The sequence below is a fragment of the Aethalodelphis obliquidens genome, unplaced genomic scaffold, assembly GCF_003676395.1.
Source record: "Aethalodelphis obliquidens isolate GAN/ISIS:26980383/991018 unplaced genomic scaffold, ASM367639v1 scaffold78, whole genome shotgun sequence".
NCBI classification, from domain to species: Eukaryota; Metazoa; Chordata; class Mammalia; order Artiodactyla; family Delphinidae; genus Aethalodelphis; species Aethalodelphis obliquidens.
This window is the reverse complement of record NW_020838022.1, coordinates 3,740,822-3,763,755: the sequence shown is the minus strand read 5'-3', so window position 1 is coordinate 3,763,755 and position 22,934 is coordinate 3,740,822. Positions and strand designations below refer to the sequence as shown.

Here is a 22,934-nt window from a genome sequence, read left to right as displayed (position 1 = left end):
CTCCACAACAAGAGAAGCCACCGCAACGAGAAGCCCGCACACCGCAACGAAGAGCAGCCCCCGCTTGCCGCAACTAGAGAAAGCCCACGCACAGCAACAAAAACCCAACGCAGCCAAAAATTAATTAATTTAAAAAAATATATAACCGAATCATTTTGCTGTACACCTGAAACTAACAAATATTATAAATCAACTATACATCAATTTGGAGAAAAAACAAAAGCAAAGCAAAACAAGAAAAGTATGGTGCTGAGCTTTTTCTCAGGTCTTTTACACCTGAAAGAGGGAGTCAGGGGTCAGGGTATAGGATGAGCTAAGGCAACACAGTGCAGTAGAGGATATCAGGCTTGGGAGATAAAAAGACTAGGCTACAGATACCAATTAAGACACGTATTAGCTATATGACTCTGAAGAAGTTATTTCCCATCGCTACACACCAGTATCCCCACCATGTCCTGCAAGATTGATGACACCTACCTCATGGGTTGGGAAGAATAGCAATAATAAATCTGAAGTGCCTGGCACAGAAAAGATGCTTTAAAAATTTGATAGCTAAGCACCTAACCAAAGCACAGTATGGAACTTCCTACACAGAAGAGACCACACAAATTCCCGAGACCTCCTTCTTCATGCTTCTGGAGGGAAGTGGACCACTTCCTGCAATCTCATTCCTTGTGAAAGTCACATAGAACAATCTCTTGAGAGCGATCCAACCCAGTTGGGTAAGACTTTCTCTTCATGTGCCTTTAAGTCAGTTCTCATTATGTAATGAAGGTTTTGTCATTCAGGGGTTTAGGTCAGCAGGTATTTTGTGAGCCAAGGTTTTAAGGCAGAAGGTCAACTGGCCTGAGGTGATTAAGAACTGGCCCGCAGCTGAATACTGCACACCAGCACGGTGAGTAAATCCCAATTCTGACACTGCAGATTGTACAGCATTTCGACAGAGCCATATTTGATAAGAATTTGCCCTGTACACATGTTGAAGCTCAACCTCGCCGTTTCTCTTTTCCCTGAAGAACAAGCCACCTTTTTAATCCATCGTTTTTCTGACAGCAGGCCCGTGGTCCCTCCATGTCTTAGCTGCATTGGAGTATTGGCTCTACCATGTCCCAGTCAGGTGATCTTGGACAAGTTATTTCACTTCTCTTAGTCTCCATTTCCTCTTGCATAAAATGGAGAGGAAAAAAAAGTCACCTACTTACTTCTAAGGATTCTTGTTAAGACTTAAGATAATATTAGGTAGAGCACTTGGCACATAGTAAATTCTGGATAATTGTCCGTTATTGTTTTCATTACTATTTACCATAGACTAGAGAGTAAGGTTCCAACAAGTAATGAGAACTCATGGCTAATATCTAAACCTCTAGGTAAAAACTAATCAAACAGAAAAGGGGAAATGCTGAGAGCAGGTCTTAATAACATTCCTATTCATGGTGGTAATTTTTTTTTTAATAAGAAACACTTTTAATTTTATTTATTTATTTATTTTTTGGCTGTGTTGGGTCTTCGTTTCTGTACGCAGGCTTTCTCTAGTTGCGGCGAGCAGGGGCTACTCTTCATTGCAGTGCGCGGGCCTCTCACTGTCGCGGCCTCTCTTGTTGCGGAGCGCAGGCTCAGTAGTTGTGGCTCACGGGCCCAGCTGCTCCGCGGCATGTGGGACCTTCCCAGACCAGGGCTTGAACCCGTGTCCCCTGCATTGGCAGGCAGATTCTCAACCACTGCACCATCAGGGAAGCCCCATGGTGGTGAAAAAAAATTTAACCAACAGAATCAGCTTTTTAATAATGAGAAATGATCTTTCCTCATTTCTGCTATTATAGGTGAAGAGCATCCTCTGGCTTAAAGAAAGATGAGGCAAGTGACCAGTTATGTTATTTATCTAGGGAACGTTCTATTGCACTCAAATGGAATTTAGCTTTTCATAATCATTCTACGCTTTCTCTGTGTGTCCTTGACAAGGTCATCACCTCCTTGAGGGTGAGGGTCATTTCACTTCCTTCTTGTTAGTGCTACACTCCACCTAACTCTAGGCCTGCAGAATTAGCAGGTACTTCCTGAGTCCGTTCTGCTTGTGACAACGTATTATCACAGCAAAGCTGAGAATGGCGTGCAGACAGCATTTTTCCCTTTAAAACTAAGATGTTTCAGCAAAAAAATTGCTTTTAGACAACAAATGCACGTACAGGGCAAGAGGGGCAAAACTGAGCATATGGAGAAGCCATGGGGGGAAAAGGAGGCCAGAAAAACCACGTTTCAATCAAGTCCTGTCATTCGCTGGGGAAGTGACTTAACCTTCCCATATCTTAGTTTACTCATCTGTGAAAGGTTGGTAGCAGCCCCTACCTTACGGGGGTTTTGTGATCTTGCCTCTAAGGGGCTTTGCACAGCGCTCTCACTGCATGTAGAAGTGGCCCAGTGGAACTGTGCTCCCTTTTCCTTCCTCCTCGGAGATCCGATATTCCAGACAATGTATACTGGTTGCTTCCAAAGCTGGACATGCTTGAAGGTTGACCTGGAGCTGTTCTGAAAATATATATCTTAAAATAGCTGGGGCTCCTAAGTAGAAATAGGCTAGCACATGGGTGGAAGTGAACATGTGATTTTGATGTGTCGGAGTGAGTGTGGATAATGGCTGTGAAGCAAGACAAGGGTAAGTGTTTGATAAAATGCAGGATGTAATATCTCTTGTTCCACATTTTCCCACGGGCATTATTCAAGCGGCATATTCTCAAGCACGCTGACAAATGCTGTAGCGTATAACAAATAAATACCTGAATCAATGTAATTTAGAATGCTAGGAATGATTTAGAAACACAGATAACACTGAAAGTCTCCCAATCATGGCAAAGTCAGTTTTCACGCATTACACTGTGGGAGCTGGTGATGTCTGGATGATAAGAGGGCAAATGCCCCAGTGACGACAGCCTCGGGGACAGATACCCAGATCAGGGGCAGCTGGCGGCAACTTCAGCAATCTCACCCTAGAGCAGCAGCAATGAAGTCAAGAAGCACGTAGAAGTCCTCCTCTGGCATGTGGAGACGCTCTCCTCCTTCCCCTCATCCCCCATCTTCTTCTTTAAGTATGATCACGGTGCTCCCGAGAATCATAGAGAGCAGAGCAAGGTTTCAACCACTGCTTGCAAGAAAGAAGGCTGATCACAAGGTGGCAGATTGCCACGCTCCTATGGAAAAGCCAGATTATATTTCTAAAAGCGCAGAGAGGCAATGAGGCAAGGGAACTTCAAAAAGGTAAGAGAGAGAGAGAGAGAGAGAATGTGTGTGTGTGTTGGGAAGGATGGATACCTTACATGGACACAAGTTCTAAAGGTCATATAAGTGCTGCCTGTCCAGCAGTGACCTCTAATCACAGGGCACCTCCTGAAGAGGCTCATGCAACCAGCATGATAAGAATTGTAAATGGACAGCTGACATCATACAACGAACCTTATGCCAAGGTAATTTTGTTCTAAGGCAGCGATTCCAACCCTGTTAGTACATTAGAATCACCTGGGGAGCTTTTTTTTTTTTTAAAAAAAAAATACCCATGTCAAGACTCAGCCACAAGAGATTTTGCAGGGTTTTCATTTGGACAAGTTATTGGTTATTGCTTGATTTTGGTCTGATGTTGGGCTCAGACATCACTACTATTTAAAAGGTCCTCAGATAATTCAAGTGTGGAGCCGAGGTTGAGAATCATTGAAGTAATCTAAGCAAGTTTGCTGAATGTTGGGTCCAAAGACTTAGTGCTGATACGTGAACTTGTAACTAAGCACATTTTTTATTTAGTTCAGCTGACACTATTTTTCACAGCAAGACAGCAATACTTTCTTTTTTTTAGTTGAAGTATAGTTGATTTACAATGTTGTGTTAGTTTCTGGTGTACAGGAAAGTGAGATACACAGACACACATACACATATTCCATTTCATATTCTTTTCCGTTATGCTTTATTACAGGATATTTTTAAAATTTTATTTATTTTTGGCTGCATTGGGTCTTCGTTGCTGTGTGAGGGCTTTCTCTAGTTGCGGAGAGCAGGGGCTACTCTTCTTTGCAGTGCACGGGCTTCTCATTGCAGTGGCTTCTCTTGTTGTGGAGCATGGGCTCTAGAGTGCAGGCTCAGTAGTTGTGGCTCACAGGTTCAGTAGTTGTGGCTCACGGGCTCTAGAGCACAGGCTCAGTAGTTGTGGCACACGGGCTTAGTTGCTCCACAGCATGTGGGATCTTCCCGGACCAGGGCTCGAACCTGTGTCCCCTGCATTGGCAGGTGGATTCTTAACCACTGTGCCATCAGGGAAACCCTATTATGGGATATTGAATAGAGTTCCCTGTGCTATGCAGTAGGCCCTTGTTGTTTACCTATTTTATATATAGTGGTGTATATCTGCTAATTCCAAACTCCTTATTCCTCACTCACCCCTTTTTTCCTTTGGTAACCATAAATTTGTTTTCTATGTCTGTGAGTCTGTTTCTATTTTGTAAATAAGTTCATTTGTAGCATATTTTAGATTCCACATATAAGTGATATCATATGCTATTTGTCTTTCTCGTTCTGACTTACTTTGCTTAGTATGATAATCTCTAGGTCCATCCATGCTGCTACAAATGGCATTATTTCATTCTTTTTATGGCTGAGTAGTATTTCATTGTATATATATATATACCACATCTTCTTCATCCATTCATCTGTCAATGGACATTTAAGTTGCTTCCATGTCTTGCCTATTGTAAATGGTGCTGCTATGAACATTGGTATGCGTGTATCTTTTGAAATTAGAGTTTTTGTCTTTTCTGGATGTAATCCCAGGAATGGGATTGCTGAATCATATGGTAGCTCTATTTTTAGTTTTTTAAGGAACCTCCGTACTGTTGTCCATAGTGACTTCACCAATTTACTTTCCCGCCAACAATGTAGGAGGGTTCCCTTTTCCACACCCTCTCCAGCATTTATTATTCGTAGACTTTTTAATGATGGCCATTCTGACTGGTGTGAGGTGATACCTCATTGTGGTTTCGATTTGCATTTCTCAGATAATCAGCAATGTTGAGTGTCTTTTCATGTACCTGCTGGCCATCTGTATGTCTTTGGAGAAATGTCTATTTAGGTCTTCTGCCCATTTTTTGACTGGGTGGTTTGTTTTTGTTATTGAGTCGTATGAGCTGTTTGTATATTTTGGAAATTAAGCCCTTGTAGGCCACATCATTTGTAAATATTTTGTCCCAGTCTGCAGGTTGTCTTTTTGTTTTTCTTATGGTTTCCTTTGCTGTGCAAAAGCTTGTAAGTTTGATTAGGTCCCATTTGTTTATTTTTGCCTTTATTCCTATTGCCTTGGGAGACTGACCTAAGAAAACATTGCTATGATTTATGTCAGAGAATGTTTTGCCTATGTTCTCTTCTAGGAATTTTTTATGGTGTCATGTCTTATAGTTAAGCCTTTAAGCCATTTTGAGTTTATTTTTGTTTAGGGTGTGAGGGAGTGTTCTAACCTCATTGATTTACATGCAGAAAGACAGCAATACTTTCTTGAGGAAAGAAACAGTGCACTGATTTGCATTCTGGCACAAGCTCCTCATCTCATCACGGACTGGTAACAAACAATTTCAGACCCAGCCCTGAACCACAGACCACATTTGGAGTAGGACTTCCCTAAAGATAGCAGGCGGGGGTCAGAGAACAAGGGAACGGCATTCATCTTCAAGTGTGTTACTTGTCAGAGCCCAGCTTTGATGGGAACACGCTGCTCAGTGGGGGCAGCATGGCACTTCCCAAAGCGTATTTGTGGGATGTTACTACGTATTACAAATAAAAAGGTTCTGATAGCTGGAGTATGTTGTTTACCACTGAATTGCCCAAAGAGAGACAAATTCCTAACCTGTAAGACTCCTTAAAACCTTTAATACTCTCTAAGAATGGTGTGGAATTCAGGAAACATGTATGTGATCTCTCTTTTCACAAAGACATATGATCAGCGTTTCATGAAACATAATTTGGAAAATAGTGATCCAATAATTATTGAAGAACACGTGCAAGCGAGTAGAGTTAATTCTGCATTCTCTTCAACCAGGCAAACAAGTTATCATTTAAAACAAAGGAGTGAAAATTAGAGCTGAAGCAGCAGCACATCTGGTGCATCTCCTTCACAGAGGCAGACCTCCAGGCCTTAGGGTTGGGCTTGACTGGGGAAACAGCTCAAAGTCATCCAGGCTATGCCTTTTCGGATGTGGACCACAGTCTACCTGGGTCATACCGTGCTGGGTCAGAAAGGCAGATTTTCTTAAGTGGTTTATTAACTGGCTGTGAAAAGGAAAAAACCAGTAGGTGTTGCTGAGACATCAGAGCCCCGGAAGCATGTTGGCAATGCGATCCCTGATGTAGCAGCTTTGAAGGGGGCAGCGCTATATGGATAGATAACTTCCAGATTGTTTTCAAGGATCAGCACTTAGATTTTGACTTTGTTTTAAAATCAGAATCACCACCATCGTTCATCCAGTAAGACCTTTCCGGGAACTTTCCCAGGGCACTGTTCATTTAAACATAAATACTTGAAATGGAGGCAGATAACCGAGGGAAACCTCAGTCAAGAGAGTTGTAAAGGAGAGACTACTTCTCAGGAAACATCACCACTGTCAGGACGGGAACACACCAAGGCTCAAGGGGGAAGGGAGGCCTGTTGCTTTAAAAAGTGAATCATCAAAGAATAAAAGGTTGTTAGTTCCTACCAGAAAAGCCAGCCTGGAGACTGAGCTGAGATGCGTGTATCTAATAAGAGAATAATAAATGCGCATCCTGGCCTGAAATTGAATTAGTGGCTGATGTGTATACTTCCTTGATCGAATTATGAGTTTTCCAGAGAGTAGAAACTATCCCCCAAATACAACTTAATGTTGTATTTGCTGCCATAACGTAGGGAAATAGGAGAGAAGAGAGACTGTGTTTCAGTGCCATTACTAGTTCCCTAACGTTGTTAGGAGATAACAAGTTGTCTTCTAAGAAGTAGCTGACAAGTAACCAAGAGAAATACATTTGATCACTTTATGGGGAGAGGACAGTGTTTATTCATTGCTAATCACCAAGGCCTTCAGATTTCTGGCTTTTTAATTCGATTTCCATATGGACCAATATTTTACTCCTTCTTGTGACTCTGCAGTTAAGCTGCCAATGGCTTCAATGAGCAAAGAAACCTCTCTGCTGTTGTTTTGTCATCCTTCATGTCATAAAACAAAGGCAGGGTGACCCTAAGTCATAGTTATTTTGAAATTAAAAGATTCAGAATAAGGTCTTTTATCTCTACAGAGCCACCCAAACATATGGCCCCATGTTCTTCTAATCAAATAGGAATATCCCCTCAATTCTCATCTTCAAGGGGACAGATATGGAAGCAGTTATACCCTTCCTGCAAGTCAAGACATTTTCAGATATCAAGCATCAGAGGTGGCTTCGTTTTATTGAACTATTAATTCAAATAGCATTACACCCATTTTTCTCAAAAGGCAAATTAGTATGAAAATGAGGAAGACACAAAACAGGAGACAACAAAGTTAAAGAAAAGGTGAGGATGAAAATAAAAACATTTCCCTCGGCATGTTCCTAAATGCTCTCCTACCGTCTTTCTCTCCTACCATTTAGGCAAGACTGATATTCATGGTGACATATTCTCTTTCTGGGATAAAGAAACCAAGGCAGTATCAGAGTAACAGACATTGTGCTTGTTACAAATATGCGCCCTTAACATTTGGCACATAATTTTGCTCTCTTTTGGTTGGTGAAAGCTGGCATACTTCATCACCGGGCTGGAGCACAGATTCTCTTCTCCTCCAACCAAAGTCACTGTGGTTGGATGCCTCTCTGAATAAAAAGGTTATGGATGTCCTGAGGGGGGAGATAGAATATATATATAACATTTTTTTTTAAATCACATGAAAACAGGACTGTAGGAAGGAGGCCAGATGCTTGATTAAAAGATGGTGACAAAACCCTGAGCTTTGTAATACTTTCCTATATTGCGTGAACTCCTTCAAATTTACTGTTGTGATCAGGATTTTCAATCCTACAAGCAAATGCTGGGAATCCATGATTTCTTTTTCTCTGTAGATTTTCAACATTATCTACTTGTAAGCATGTATATCTTGGTGTAATTCTTCTGAACAACCTTCAAACATCAGTAAAAGCCCAATGACTGGCATTTCGGAAGCAACAAACTATACTGATAATAGATTGGCTTTCAGAAGTTACTCTAAATCAGTGATTTCATTTTGGCACACAAGACAATGAAAGGAAAAAAATGAACAAAAGAATAAAGCTTTGATGATTATACTTTCTCTTGCCAAGAGCCTCCTGGAACAGGAAGAAAAAGATTTTGGTAACAATCTCCACTCTCCACGTGGCTTTCTTATAACAAAGAGCGTTGCTGGTACTGGGCCAAATTAGACTCTCGGATATTTGTATGTGCTTCTTCACCCAAATTCCAGTACTCACATAAGATTCCATCATAAGTGGTTTTTATGGAAATAATCACATCACCGAAAATCACAAGTATCTGGAACAAACTAAAGAACTTATTTTGGAATTGGCTGCTCAGAAATAGAGAGCTGTTTTTGGCAAAGTGTAATCTGTCCTTAGTATATCCTGAAAAGCCAGGGAGGTATATCAGGCCTTCCATGTACTATTTTACATGAATTCTGAGGGCCCTGGACACAATACAAAAATGTCTTTTCAAAGATAGATGATTGTGAACAATTGTAAATAAGTTATCTGTACCAAATCTCAGATCATCATAAATTATAGAAATAACCTGGCCCTTATAAAAACATCACCAACCAAAAGTAACACGAAGACTTTATAATAATGCAAAAACAGTTGGTAGATTTTATCAATTCAGTAAGGAAGAAGAAAATTAATCCCAGCTGTATCATAATACACATAAACCTCTTTGATCTAATTTAATCATTTGTAAGACTTATCCAACTCTAACTTACATTTCACCCCCAAATTTCAATGAGTGTTTCATTTTTCAAATGAGTGCCGCACACACACAATCGCATTAGAAGAGGTCACACTGGCAGCTTGGCATTGCACAGATCAAACGATGGATGGCTTAGCCACCCTGTCCATTGCCTTCACCTGCAGTGGAATTGGTGGGCAGCCACAGTCAAGGTCAATTTCATGCTTTGGCAGAAAGACCATGAGAGGAACTCTCTCTTCAAAATGCTTCACGTGAGAATAAAATGTTTCAAGGTATGGATACAGTTTAGAATTGAGAGTCTATCCATTTGTAGTAAAGCGATCTCTTATTTCTACTAATCATAATAAAATGTTACAACAACTGAAAGAGAGAACTGAAGACTGTACCTTACAGAATTTAAAAACCAGTCTTGCAAAAATCTTCCAGGTCGCCAGAACGGCCACTGAACCCTTTTAAACCCACAGTTACTTCACCTCCTGGCAATGATGAGTTTCTGGCCTTCTGTATCCTACATGAAGTAAGCATGTTAATTTCTTAGCATAGTTTCCTTATTTATCCGAGGTCTCTTCCACAGCATGCTTCCTTTCGCCCCCATCTAAGGTCTTCGGGATCCTGTTAATTTGTACAGAGATCAAGTGTATTCATTTTAAGGTCTGGGTTCACCATTAGCTTCTGGCTCCTTGTTTAAAGGGGGTACAGTAAAATTGTAAATAGTGTCAAAATATCATCCCAGAAAACCTCTAATGCATCTAATACTATTTATAAATAACTCATACAAATCAAGAGGGAAGTATTAGCTTTCACTATTCCAGGAGAGCAAGACTAAGGGAAACCTTCAGTCTGAAAGCAGACAATGACCACCATCAAAGTATACAAAAGTGAAAGGCTGGAAGCCACATTTAACACAAGGACAGCCAGCTTAAAAAGTATCCAAACCTTGTACAAGAGAGCTTCACTGCAACCCATTCTCTAAAGAATTTTTCATATCTAAAAACATTCATAACATTATTCACGATACACTCCAGATATTTTGAAAACTAATAGGTGGGATAGGGAGGGTGGGAGGGAGGGAGACGCAAGAGGGAAGAGATACGGGAACATATGTATATGTATAACTGATTCACTTTGTTATAAAGCAGAAACTAACACACCATTGTAAAGCAATTATACTCCAATAAAGATGTAAAAAAAAAAACTATATGTAATAAGAACACACCCATTAAAATTAGTTATTCAAATGTTGTTTTTTTTTAATCTGAGAATTGTTAAAACAATTTGAAGTAAGTTTCTAACCAATTGCTTGACTGAATTTAACCAACTTTTGTTTTTCAGGACGATGTGCAAGTACAAAAACAGTATAGTATCTGTAATACAGATACACACATCCATAAGAATATAATTACATAATAAATAGTATATTTCTCTCATACAGACACTGTTTTTGTGCTTGCAAATATATATATATAGAGAGAGATATAGATATATATCACATACAGATATCATTTTATAGAAAAGAAAGAAAATATTGCAATGCATTATATAAAGTCATTGTCACTGGCTTAATTTTTTTGTTTCAGTGAAGCATAAAATCAAGTTAGTATCTTCTCTATGAAACCACCAAAAATTTGTCTTACTCACTGTAAAGGGCCACCATTTATATCTCCAGATGACATCAGCACTCATGTGCAAAGTGGATAGCTTGCATACGGGAGTATGAGTGGAAAGTAAAGGCAAATGCTCTATTCTATTGCTGAAATAGAATTAAGCATAGAAAAGTGTACACTTCTCATTTTCTGCCAAAGAACATTTAAAGCTCTGTTTGGAAGGGAGGAAAAAGGGGAGGCTTTGAGATGTAAAAATTTGCTTCCAAAACTATAGACTAGACTCAATTTGGATTAATTTCCTCAAACACCAAACTTTGAACAGAACCACACAGCAGAAAGACAGCTGTACTGAAGATCTCATAATGTTGCAAAAAGGGCAACTTGAAATCGGAACAAAGGCACTTCTAGAAATTGTACCAGAACCATTTATGCGAACGTGTACACCGAATGCCAAAGGACTAGTGAATATTGTCACCCCCAACATCATTCACTGGTAGATTGCATGGATAGTATTTGATCTTGGGTTGCGGGGGAGGGGTGTGGGAGAACATGAGCTGTTTTACCATAAGTATACTTCTCAAATGTCATTTTGGAAATCAAAACGTACACAGATGGCAAAAAGTTGACCACACTTGGTAATGTGAAAAATGTCCCTGTTTGATATATGCAAAACAGGTGGAAAAATGAATGAATACTCTTTCTAGAGACGAGGCACTTCACAGATAGATTTGTAGCACGGATTGCGATGAATACCTTATTGACCTCAGTTTAAGTAACAGCAAGTAGAGTTTTCCAAACCTGTACTTGAGCTGCAAAGAAAAACAAACTACTCATCGTTTCCTTGAGGCATGCATTTCACTATGGCAAAGCGCACCGGGCGTGCATGACAGGGGAAGTCTGGGCCTGCTTCAGCCAACTGAGTAGATCATGAGCATTCTTCGAACACAAGGCAGAAGGCTTTATGGAGTGGAGAAGAGTGAGAAAATTTGGAACAATCTTCTCATTATTTCATTTTGGAAGGGCCATTCCTCAGCCGACTGCTGCTTCAGGAAGGCGATGTGATGGGACCAGACTCGGCCAGATGTTGGCTACGGGAGCAAGCAACTTTAGCAGCCAAAACGGGGCAGTGTCATGACACCAGCTGAACACGTGTCAGCTGTGAGAAGCAGGAAGATGCTGCGCGCCCGGCCAGATCTGACTGTATTATACAGTGTCCCATCTGAGACTGCATAACACACTCACTGGCGAGCCACGGGGCCTCGGAACGATGTCAGGGGCCGAACAACACACAGCACAGCAGAGGGCAATGCACAGTCAGAAAGAAAGAGAAAGAAAGAAGAATGAGAGGAAACAAGCAAGACACACGTCCGTCGTGCACAAACCTTCGGGCTCTGTGTGTTCTTTGTGATGGACTTGCTTCAGCGGGCAGCAGAAGATTTCGTGACACTTAGCACGAAAGGGGGACTCTTTTTTCTTTAATTCCGCAGATTGGATGGAATCTTGCCGTAACATAATGTATTCCTGTGTGCCAGGGGGGGCGTCATCCAGAACTGTGGTCACCACATAACAAAATGAACTCAAGTTAGAGCTTCAGGAAAGCAGCGAACGTCTTACATCAACTCTACTCCCAGGAAGACTACAGAAACAACATTCCCAAGAAAAGTTTCAAAGAAAAGCATTGCATAGCTTGGGGGTTTTCTTTTTAAGGGCTTAGTTTTATAATACGAAAGCCCTGGGAATAGTTTACTCAGCTATACACACCTCGATTGCTTGTATGATGAAAATTTAACAGTGTTAAACTGTCCCGGATGAACAATAAAACATATTAATACCAATAACCATATTGTATCTAAATAAACACCATGGAGAGCTCACATGTTTCAGCTTGAAATCTAATATAAATATTTACAGGTGAAAATGGCAAATGTCCACCAACTTCTCAGTGTATTACTTTAGGTTTTCTTCCTCAGTCTGCTCCTGGAGAGGGCCCGGCTTCCACGCACTATGTACTGAGTCTGACAAAAGAATTCATTTTTTCCCCAAAGAGAACTGGGGCTGTCACAAACATTCTTCACATATTCGAAACCCCCTAATGCAGAGAACAAATTCCAGTTGAGAGCCTAATAATCAACATTGGCTCAAAGACCTACCTTGAATTGCGGAACAGCAGGGCCTGGTTCACTAATTCTGGCCTCAGATATACACCAAGCCCCTCTCAGCTTGCTAGGCCCTTTGTGCATTGTCCTAAGCAAGACTGAATTTCTAGTGTTTTCTCCCTGCAAAAACAAGGTGTCTGCTTTTACAGGGTCTGCGGCAACATTCTTTAGCCTGGTAACTACCCACCAAAGTGGGTGCAAATTTGATCTGCATCTGCAGAAACAGAGAACTGACCCCAGCATGGATTTTTTTCTCTTTCATGCCCTTCTCAATGAGGCCATCCCATTTTACTGGGAGTGAGTCAGTGCCCCTAAAGCTATGATTCACGGCGAGCTGACTCATTCGACTCCCCCAAATGCATACACTTAACATGCATTGAGAAAGACTGACACCAGCGGCACACTTCCTATGGGGAGAATAATGCTGCAGTGTTTGTAAAATACCCACAGCTTATGGCTGAAATTAGATGGGATCTCAAGCTTCCATGTTTGGCAAAATATTCCCAGCTCACTGGCTGGGATCCTAACGGACATTAAGAACTTTCTTTCATGTAGGAGTAAAAAAGGTATAAAACCCAACATAACTTTGAAATTCGTATTATGAGTTTAGAACAAGTTCTTGATAGATTGCTTGTATGTGGAATTGTTGTCTTCCTTTATAAGTCATTAAATTATGCAAGAAGGTGATGAATATTTTAGTTACTTCTCTTTCTATTTTCCTCTAGCTCCCAGCAGCACTAATCAAAAATACTATATAGACAAACCCCCACTGCTTTTCCTGGCAGAGTTCCCTTCATCTACTAGGAATGTGACTATAACTTCTTAGAATCTGGTCGTTGAATGCACATCTTCGGTAGCAACAGCTGCTATTCAAACCATTTGCAACCATTACCTGCCATGAGCAGTTAGTTACGACAATATAGACACTTATCAAATTCCAGCATCATAGGTAAAGATAAATTCTGATTTTACCATACAAAATATTTTAGGGGGCTTCCCTAGTGGCGCAGTGGTTGAGAGTCCGCCTGCCGATGCAGGGGACACGGGTTCGTGCCCCGGTCCGGGAAGATCCCACGTGCCGCGGAGCAGCTGGGCCCGTGAGCCATGGCCGCTAAGCCTGCGCGTCCGGAGCCTGTGCTCCGCAACGGGAGAGGCCACAACAGTGAGAGGCCCGTGTACCGCAAAAAAAAAAAAAAAAAATTTAGGGAAACCTCCCAAACTTGGAACTCAAAAAAAAAAAGCAAAACCCCGCCCATGATTATACAGAAGCTGAGAAATCCCATTTTCATGCACTGTATATAAGAAACAAATTTTAAGATTAAAGGACAATTGGAGGATTAAAAAAAAAGAACAACTTTTGGATAATATATAGAGAACTTGCTATTCAGAAGTACATGATAAACACCAGTAAATTGTCTTCCATTTTCATTTTTCAATACCAAAAATGACGTCACAAATGGGCATTTCTGGAGATTAATGACAGGCTGAAGGTAATAGCCTTTGGCTGATTCTCCAGCCATCAGCTTTTCCCCGCTGGTCATTAATTCCCAGAAAATGCCTTGCACTGACATCATTATTGTTTAATTAGATACAACTGGTTATCCGTAACATACAACAAAATTCTAGTGAAAGCAACCCAGTGACTGATACAAGAACCAGCCCCCAAATTCATCATGATGGGAAAGCATGAAAGTCACAAAAGTGCAAGATAATTGCTTTCCACAAAATTCTCTCTCTCCTGTTCTTTCTTCAAGCTGAATTTAGCAAGTGCAAAAGGTGCCAAGATGCGAGCATTTAAGGTGCCATCTGAGTAATGACCACAGGCACAGAACATTTCCTTGGAAATCGTGAACACCTGGGAGTTAATGGCTTAGCTTTGGGTCCAGGCCGTCTCCACTCAATGCCCCAAACATCAGTCAATTCAGGCAAAACAGAAAGAAAAAAAAGAATATTCAATCTATCAGTACACCTGGGTGTCATGTTGACACGAGAGCTAAAAATATTTTGGACTTTGTAAACAGAAGTGGCATCATCCACGCAACACCTCACACAGGTGTATAAAATCTCTGAATGTAAATTTATTTTGGATGAAAGATTAAAACTATTATGTTAAATGCATTTATTCTTAGGGCTCCTTCAAGTAGGACAGTGGATGCATGTGCAGTTGACAGCAGCGGGAATGACAGGGGACTTCCCACAAGACCCCAGCATCAAGGCAGGTGGGTACCTTAATTCTACTTCCTTACAAAAAGGATGAGGAGACAATGCTTCCAAGGGCCACTAGCTCTAGAAAAGAGGGACACTTGTAAAGAAGTCAGCTCATCAAAACAGGAAGAAAGAATGGGATTTGCCTTTCCCTGGCTAGGTACTATGACTTCTGCTGTTTTCCCCCTTCTAGTGCATTTCTTCTCGCACATCACTTCTAGCCTCTGAAAACCACTCTCGCCTTTGTTCATTGGAACCATTTGTCCACACTTACTCAATGACTCCTGCTGTTCTTCTAAATAATATTTATCTAATCTTGAAGGTGCATGAAAGACTCCAGTGATTAGGTAGATGATAGATTTACACCAAACCTCTTCCAGTTTCAGAGGTTCAACTTGACTCTTCAAGACAGATAAGATGGTAAGAGTGGCTTAGCCCTCATGGTTGATTTCTGGGCCGTGGGGCCCATGCTTTGAGAAAGCCCACGAGCCCCATGACAACAGCAGTCAAGGAGTAGGCCTCTGCTGGGAAATAGCGCCCACTCAGCCAGTGCCCTTGGCCCTGATCACCTACTCAGAATTCCAAAGTCCCACAAGAGTGGTTGAGATTTGGAGGAGACAAGTGCACACATGCAAATTCACACACCCACAGACACGCAGACACTGACAGGTGGCATACGCAGAGATGAGGGTGGCAAAAATAAGTGACTTTACTGGTAGCATGACAGTTAAGAGCACAATTTATGAAAGACCTAGTTCCCATTATAAAAGGTGTTTATTGACTAACCATTAGGTGGGCAAGCCTGCATCCAGGATTGGTTTCCCAGCATCAGTACTGGATTGGCATTAAACCACCCCCACTCTCCCCCAGGCTTCTCAGCAATCACCTAGATCAAGGTCATGGTCAGGGCTTGGGGGTCATTCATGGTAAGGGAAGAGAGTTTATGTCTAAACCTGATGACCTGGTCTGAGGTACTCATGATCACAGAAATAGTGTTCCCATTTCAAACTGGATATAAACAAAGCATCAATCTGTAGCAAAACAATCTTTGATAAAATTAAAGATAATTCCAAGTAATATACTTCTTAAATGTATTTTTTTAGTTAAAGAAGTTAACAATCATTTACCCTTTCTATGTTTAGAAAATCCACTTCCGGAACTTCCCTGGTGGTGCAGTGGTTAAGAATCCACCTGCCAGTGCAGGGGACACAGGTTGGATCCCTGGTCCGGGAAGATCCCACATGCTGCGGTGCAACTAAGCCCGTGTGCCACAACTACTGAGCCTGCGAGCCACAACTACTGAAGCCCACGTGCCCTAGAGCCTGCGCTGCAACTACTGAGCCCGCATGCTGCAACTACTGAAGCCCATGCGCCTAGGGCCTGTGCTCTGCAACAAGAGAAGGCACCGCAATAAGAAGCCCGCGCACCTCAACGAAGAGTAGCCCCTGCTCGCTGCAACTAGAGAAAGCCCGTATGCAGCCCCCCCCCCAAAATTATCCACTTCCTGTTTTACTCTATAACTTTTATCAATAAATATAACATAGGTGGGGCTTCCCTGGTGGCGCAGTGGTTGAGAATCCGCCTGCCGATGCAGGGGACATGGGTTCGTGACCTGGTCCGGGAAGATCCCACATGCCGCAAAGCGGCTAGGCCCGTGAGCCATGGCCGCTGAGCCTGCGCGTCCGGAGCCTGTGCTCCGCAACGGGAGAGGCCACAACAGTGAGAGGCCCGCATACTGCAAAAAAAAAATAATTATATATATATATATCATAGGTTACATAAAATACCTACCCAAATATTTAGTAGTATCACGAACACTACAATCTTCCACAACATTCCAAACACAATTCCTTTAGCGATAACTTAATGCAACCCCTTTGTCTTAAAACATAAGGTAAATAAAGCTCAAGAAGGGGAAGTGACTTGACAAGCCACACAGCTATTGGAAAAGCACAGCCTAGAAGCCAGGATTCCAGCGTGCTTACCAAAAAGTCTAAGGTAAGACTGCTTTGTACAAACATTGATATATTTAACAGGGATGGGGATCACCGGTGTTTCTTAGCTTCAAAGATTATCTCTGTCTCCAACGAAGTTTTCTGTCTTTTTTTTTTTTTTTTTGCGGTATGCGGGCCTCTCACTGTTGTGGCCTCTCCGTTGCGGAGCACAGGCTCCAGACGCGCAGGCTCAGCGGCCATGGCTCCCGGGCCCAGCCGCTCCGCAGCATGTGGGATCCTCCCGGACCGGGGCACGAACCCGTGTCCCCTGCATCGGCAGGCGGACTCTCAATCACTGCACCACCAGGGAAGCCCTGTTGTTTTCTCTTTTTAAATGAACTCTTCAGAAAGATGACTCAACATAATTAATGATGTGATTTTAAATCAAAGCAAATCTGAGATCACCAGGGCAACAGAAATGAACACAGCCATGGGACTACCAAAGTTATTAGACATATATTAGTGACTTCAACAAGCAAATACTTGAAAATATCTATGAAACAGAAAATATGGCAAAATGTACAGATTATCAAATGTCCTCACATAATGAGAAAGAAAGTGAGACGAAAACAAGAGTAATTAGAGCGATTACTTTTCCCTGTCACTGAGCACCTGTCAAGCTGAAAGGTACATCAACCACAGGATGAGTTAAGACCTCCATTTTGCCTCCCAACTTACACTCTATCTACTTATGTGTATCTATCGTTCAAGCTTTACTGCCACACTGGATACTATCAAGACGGCAGGTTTAAATGTAAATGAGTAACTTAAATAAATAATTCACTGAACTGAATTGATCAATACTAATGATCATTTGATTTGGCTAAGACAGAAATAACTGTAAAATATTTCTAGAAATTTCAGTTACCTTCGCCTTTGCGATCTCCCCCATCTCCATGCAACCCCCAAGCACTATCCAGCCTTCCTCCAATTCTGTTTGTTCAGGCTGTTTTGCTCTTTTCATGGTGGAATACAATGCAAACTCCCTACCACGGCGGCCACCCACCTCCTCAATTCCATCACATGCCTATCTTCTTCCACACACTAGCTTTACATTAGTATCTAGAATATGCTAGGCTTTTTCCTGCCTAAAGACCATGTACTTGCTGTTCACTCTGATGCCCCCTTTATGTCCTTCAGGCTCTACTCAAATGCCACCTCTTCTGAGATGTCTTTTTAGCCATGTTAGGTAGGTTTGCACTCGTCACAATCTGTAACTATTTTATGTATGTATGTAGGTATGTATGTATCTCTCATCTGACTCTTCCCACAAGAATACAAGCTCTCTGAGGCAGCAACATTCTTTGTCTCATTCGCCATTCTATATGTGGGGTCCATCATAAACACACTCAAAGAATTCTTAAGAATCAAATGAAGGATGCCCTTCTTCACCCAGCCTTCCCACAAAGCTCACTCTTAACTCTTCATGTCCATATGACAATTTTTAAAATTAATTTTATTTATTTATTTATTTTTGGCTGCGTTGAGCCTTCGTTGCTGCACGCCGGCTCTCTGTAGTTGTGGCAAGCAGGGGCTACTCTTCATTGTGGCTCGTGGGCTTCTCATTGCAGTGGCCTCTCCCATTGCGGAGCACGGGCTCCAGGCACATGGGCTTCAGTAGTTGCAGCACGTGGGCTCAGTAGTTGTGGCATGCAGGCTCTAGAGCTCAGGCTCAGCAGTTGTGGCCCATGGGCCCAGTCACTCCGCAGCATGTGGGATCCTCCCGGGCCAGGGCCCGAACCCGTGTCCCCTGCACTGGCAGGCGGACTCCCAACCACTGCACCACCAGGGAAGCCCCATATGACATTTTAAGAAATTTATCCTGTCATGCCTTGAGACAGCTTTCTGGTCATAATCCTAGGTTTTTACTGACAAGTTAGACTGATAATTATTTTCTTATATATGGTCTCTCCTCCACAACTTGAATGTCAGCTCCCAGAAGACCAGAACAATGTCTCTTTTGGTATCATCCTTGCTTTCCTAGTGGCCTACAATGCTTTGCACATGGTAATTTTGCATGCATAAAATTAGTGCCTCCTAGGGAGAGCCCTGCCTACCTTGAAGGCGAGTGCTAAGAAGAAGGGGTCAAAAATGGAAAGAGTCCAGCACATTGCCCGGTACCTGGCAGGCACATAGTAGTGGCTGCAATGGAGGAAACGCTGCCCATAACAGAGATGGAGCCGGTGAGCAGTGTACCAGGATCCCCACCCTGAGTCACAGCTGACTTCCCGGGTGACCTCTGGAATGCCAGGTCAGATCTCTGAGCCTCAGTTTTCTCATTTCAAAAATAAGTCATGTGGACTAGGCCAGGGTAGCGCAACGTTAGCACTTTGACACCTGGGGCTGGATAATTCCTTGTTCCGAGAGGCTGTTCTGTGCACTGTAGGATGTTTAATAGGATCCCTGACCTCTACCCAGTAGATGCCAGTAGCATCCCTGTTCAACTTGTGACAACCAAAGAGGTCTCCAGATACCGTCAAATCCCCCTTTACCAGTGGGATGAGAGCAAAATCATCTTAGTTGAGAATCACTAGACTTGATGACAGGTAAGCCCCCTGTGTTCTATAAACCTCTCTGTAAAGCAGTCGGACCAATCCTGGAAGCCCCTTTGTGACCTTCGGAGATGCTCAGCATCTTGCAGGGACACAGCTCTTCTATTCAGGGGAGTTTGGCCCACACAGTCCAGACCAAAGAGCAAGGAAAATGCGCTAGTGAGCATGCCAATGAGCCGGGTAACAGAAAGCCCCTAACAAGACGGAAAGCACTACGGCTACACACCAGTGGGGTCCTTACTCAGCCCAGGGCAAAGGCTTTCTCTAGTGAGTGATGACACAGAGCAGCACCAATGGCATTGTTCAACTCTAGGGGAGTAACTTCAGGCACGTGCTGTGAATAACAGACAGGGCACAGGCTACCAAAGACCCTGCTCAAATGGGGATGAGAAGCAAGAAGACAGAGCAACTCTCTGTGGCATTATCTAAGGAGCTTCCTTGAAGGCTGGCATTCTCATCATCAAAGGGCCCATGTCACCAGGAAGGATGTATATCCCTACTGAAGACAGAAATGACTCCCTTAAGAAGAAAAGTGGCAGCTTCCTCTAGCAGAGCAGAGTGTGCTTTCAGAAGTCCCCTGCCCCAGCAGGAATGACATAGGTTTTGTCCCTACTGCCATTTCAAGCATGTGAGAAAGAAATGCCAAGAAATACATTCCACCTTAGAACACTGGGTGATGCTAACACATCTCAGTATACTGTTCAGAGAGCTGATACCAGCCCATTACTTTCAAGTTTTCTAGCCGGATGTCATTGCATTCCTCTCCCATGCACCCTGCTCAAGTCCAAGCGAAACTGAAGTATCCATCATAGTGCACTGCAAGGCTTGTTAAGACACAGACTGCTGGGCCCCCTCCACTAGAGTTGCTTGTTTTTAATTAATTTATTGTATTTTATTTATTTTTGGCTGCATTGGGTCTTCGTTGCTGCACGCGGGCTTTCTCTAGTTGCGGCGAGCAGGGGCTATTCTTTGTTGTGGTGCGCGGGCTTCTCATTGCAGTGGCTTCTCTTGTTGCAGAGCACAAGCTCGAGGCGCGTGGGCTTCAGAAGTTGTGGCTCAGTAGTTGTGGCACACGGGCTTAGTTGCCCCACGGCATATGGGATCTTCCTGGACCAGGGATCAAACCCGTGTCCCCTGCATTGGCAGGCGGATTTTTAACCACTGCGCCACCAGGGAGGTCCTCCACTAGAGTTTCTGATGGAGGTGTTCTGGGGTGGGTGTGAGTATTGTCATTTCTAACAAGTTCCCAAGTGCTGCCGCTGCTGGTCAGGGATCACACTGGGAGTATGATTGCCCCAGCTGTTCGTTTTACCTGCTCCAGCTACCTCTGCCATCTGCATTCTCCGCCAGGAACAAACATAATCCATACCAGTGGTTCTCAGCTGGGGTTGAGCCTTAGCGTCACCTGGGGAACTCTAAAAACTGAAGTACCCGTGGTGCCACCCCAGATCAATTACACTAGAATCTCTAGCCTGAGGCCAGAGCGCTGGCGGGTTTCCAAGCTCCTCGGGTGATTCGACTGCACAGCTAGAGTTAAGAATGACTGTTTTAAGCCATTCCTTGCTTTCTCCAGTGAAAATTCCTCTCTCATCTTTGGAGGGTGGGCTCTGGCGCCTGATTATCTTGCTACAGTTGACCCTTGAAAAAGATGCAGGGTTAGGGGTGCCAAACCTCCATGCAGCTGAAAATCCACGTATAACTTGTAGTCAGCCCTCCCTCTCCACGGTTCCTCCATACCCATGGTTCCGCATCTGCGGATACAGCCAACCACGGATCATGTGGTCCTGTAGTATTTATTAGTGAACAAAAATCCCACGTGTAAGTGGACCCTGGCAGTTCAAATCCATGCTGTTCAAGGATCAACTGTATTTCCATTTCTTTGCACACCTCAGCCAACCGCGGCCACGTCCCCTCGGGCAGTGGTGCTATTCACTGCGTAAAACTCTACAGCAGCTCATATCTCCCCACAGCCGGTCCGTTCCAGCCTGAGCACTCAGCCCCTGTGGTTTGTCCATAGTTCTACCACAGCATTAACCCACCCCTGCCCTGTGTTTTTGTTGTGTTTCAATATGACTATCTCCTCACTAGCCAGTTTTGTTGCAGTGAGTCAAAGCAAGCTCTCTTCTTATTAATACCCTTCAAGGTCAACGTCTTGGGTTGGTGAGAACAGGTGTCTTGGCCCTGAAGCCAGTCTGTGATGCTGTATCTCACCCTCAAGGTCACCCAGAGCCACTGCAAACTTCACATGTGCCCCAACTTGAACCACAGTGCAGTCCAAGCTCATGGTCACAAAACAAAATGGTACCAAGAATTCATCGGGAACCTTCTTGGTGACTGGCTCAATAAATACACTAGTCCTTCTTTTATGACATCACAAAAAAAGGAGGTTTGCATTACATTTTCCAGAAATTGCTCCCTTGAACCCTGTAATTCAGGGGCTCTCCACCCTAGCTACAAAATCAGGATCACGTAGGGAGCTTTTATAACATGCCCATGCCCGGGCCCCACCTCCAGAAATTCTCCTTTAATTGGTCTTGCAGCGGGGTGTGGACCTTGGTAGTCAAGCTCCCCAGGTGGTTCTAAGGTGCAGCTAGGGTGGAACCGGTGTGTCTAATCAAAGGAGCAAGAGAAAAATTAAGGCCGCAAATGTAAGCACAATTAACTGCAAAGATGTTTTCCTGAACAAAGAAGGAAGCGCTCTAGGAGATACTACAACTTCAGAGTTCTAAGCCCCTTAATTAAATATGGAATACAAATGGCTCTCTCAAGGAGGAAGGTTTAAAAGCCTAAGGGAATGAAAAACGAGGTACTGGCAAAGGCGTCATAATCCACCAGTCCTGGTTCAAATCCCACTTCTAATCCCAAACTCCCAGTTCTCCCCTCCCCCACCTCCCTCTCTCTTGGCAACCACAAGTCTGCTTGGGATTAGCAGATGTAAACTATTATATACAGTATGGAGAAACAACAAGGTCCTACTGCACAACGCAGGGAAACATTCAATATCCGGTGATAAACCATAATGGAAAAGAATATGAAAACACAGTGTCTATATGTGAATAACTCAGTCACTTGGCTGTACAGCAGAGATTGCCAGAGCATTGTAAATCAACTCTACTTCGATTAAAAAAACAATCAATTTTTTTAAAAAAATCCCAGTTCTGAGACCGAAAGTGGTCTCGACAGTGTGACCTTGGGCAAGTCCTGTCTCCTCTTTGAACCCATAAAATAGTCTGATAGCTATTTTGAAGTCAGGACCCTGGACCAGCAGCATGGGTATCGCCTGGGAGCTTGTTAGACATGCAGCCCCGCATGCCTGCCAAGTCTAGACCCACAGAGTCAGAATCTGTATTTTCACAAGGTTCTGAGGGGACTGCTAGTCATATTAAAGACTGAAATACGCCTAGAACAGTGGCTGGCAGATGGTCATGCAGTCGGCCCTCAGTATGGGTTCATTCCCTTTT

At 43.0% G+C, this 22,934-nt stretch overlaps 1 protein-coding gene across 1 annotated transcript in view; it reads right to left on the bottom strand.

Annotated features, from left to right (window-relative positions):
- FGF13 (fibroblast growth factor 13) overlaps nucleotides 1–22,934 on the bottom strand; it is a 526,861-nt gene that overhangs the window by 189,370 nt on the left and 314,557 nt on the right. Inside the window, exon 3 of the mRNA XM_027092419.1 lies at nucleotides 11,949–12,116. Within this exon, the coding sequence (XP_026948220.1) occupies nucleotides 11,949–12,116 (168 nt within the window). The remainder of the gene's footprint in view (nucleotides 1–11,948; nucleotides 12,117–22,934) is intronic.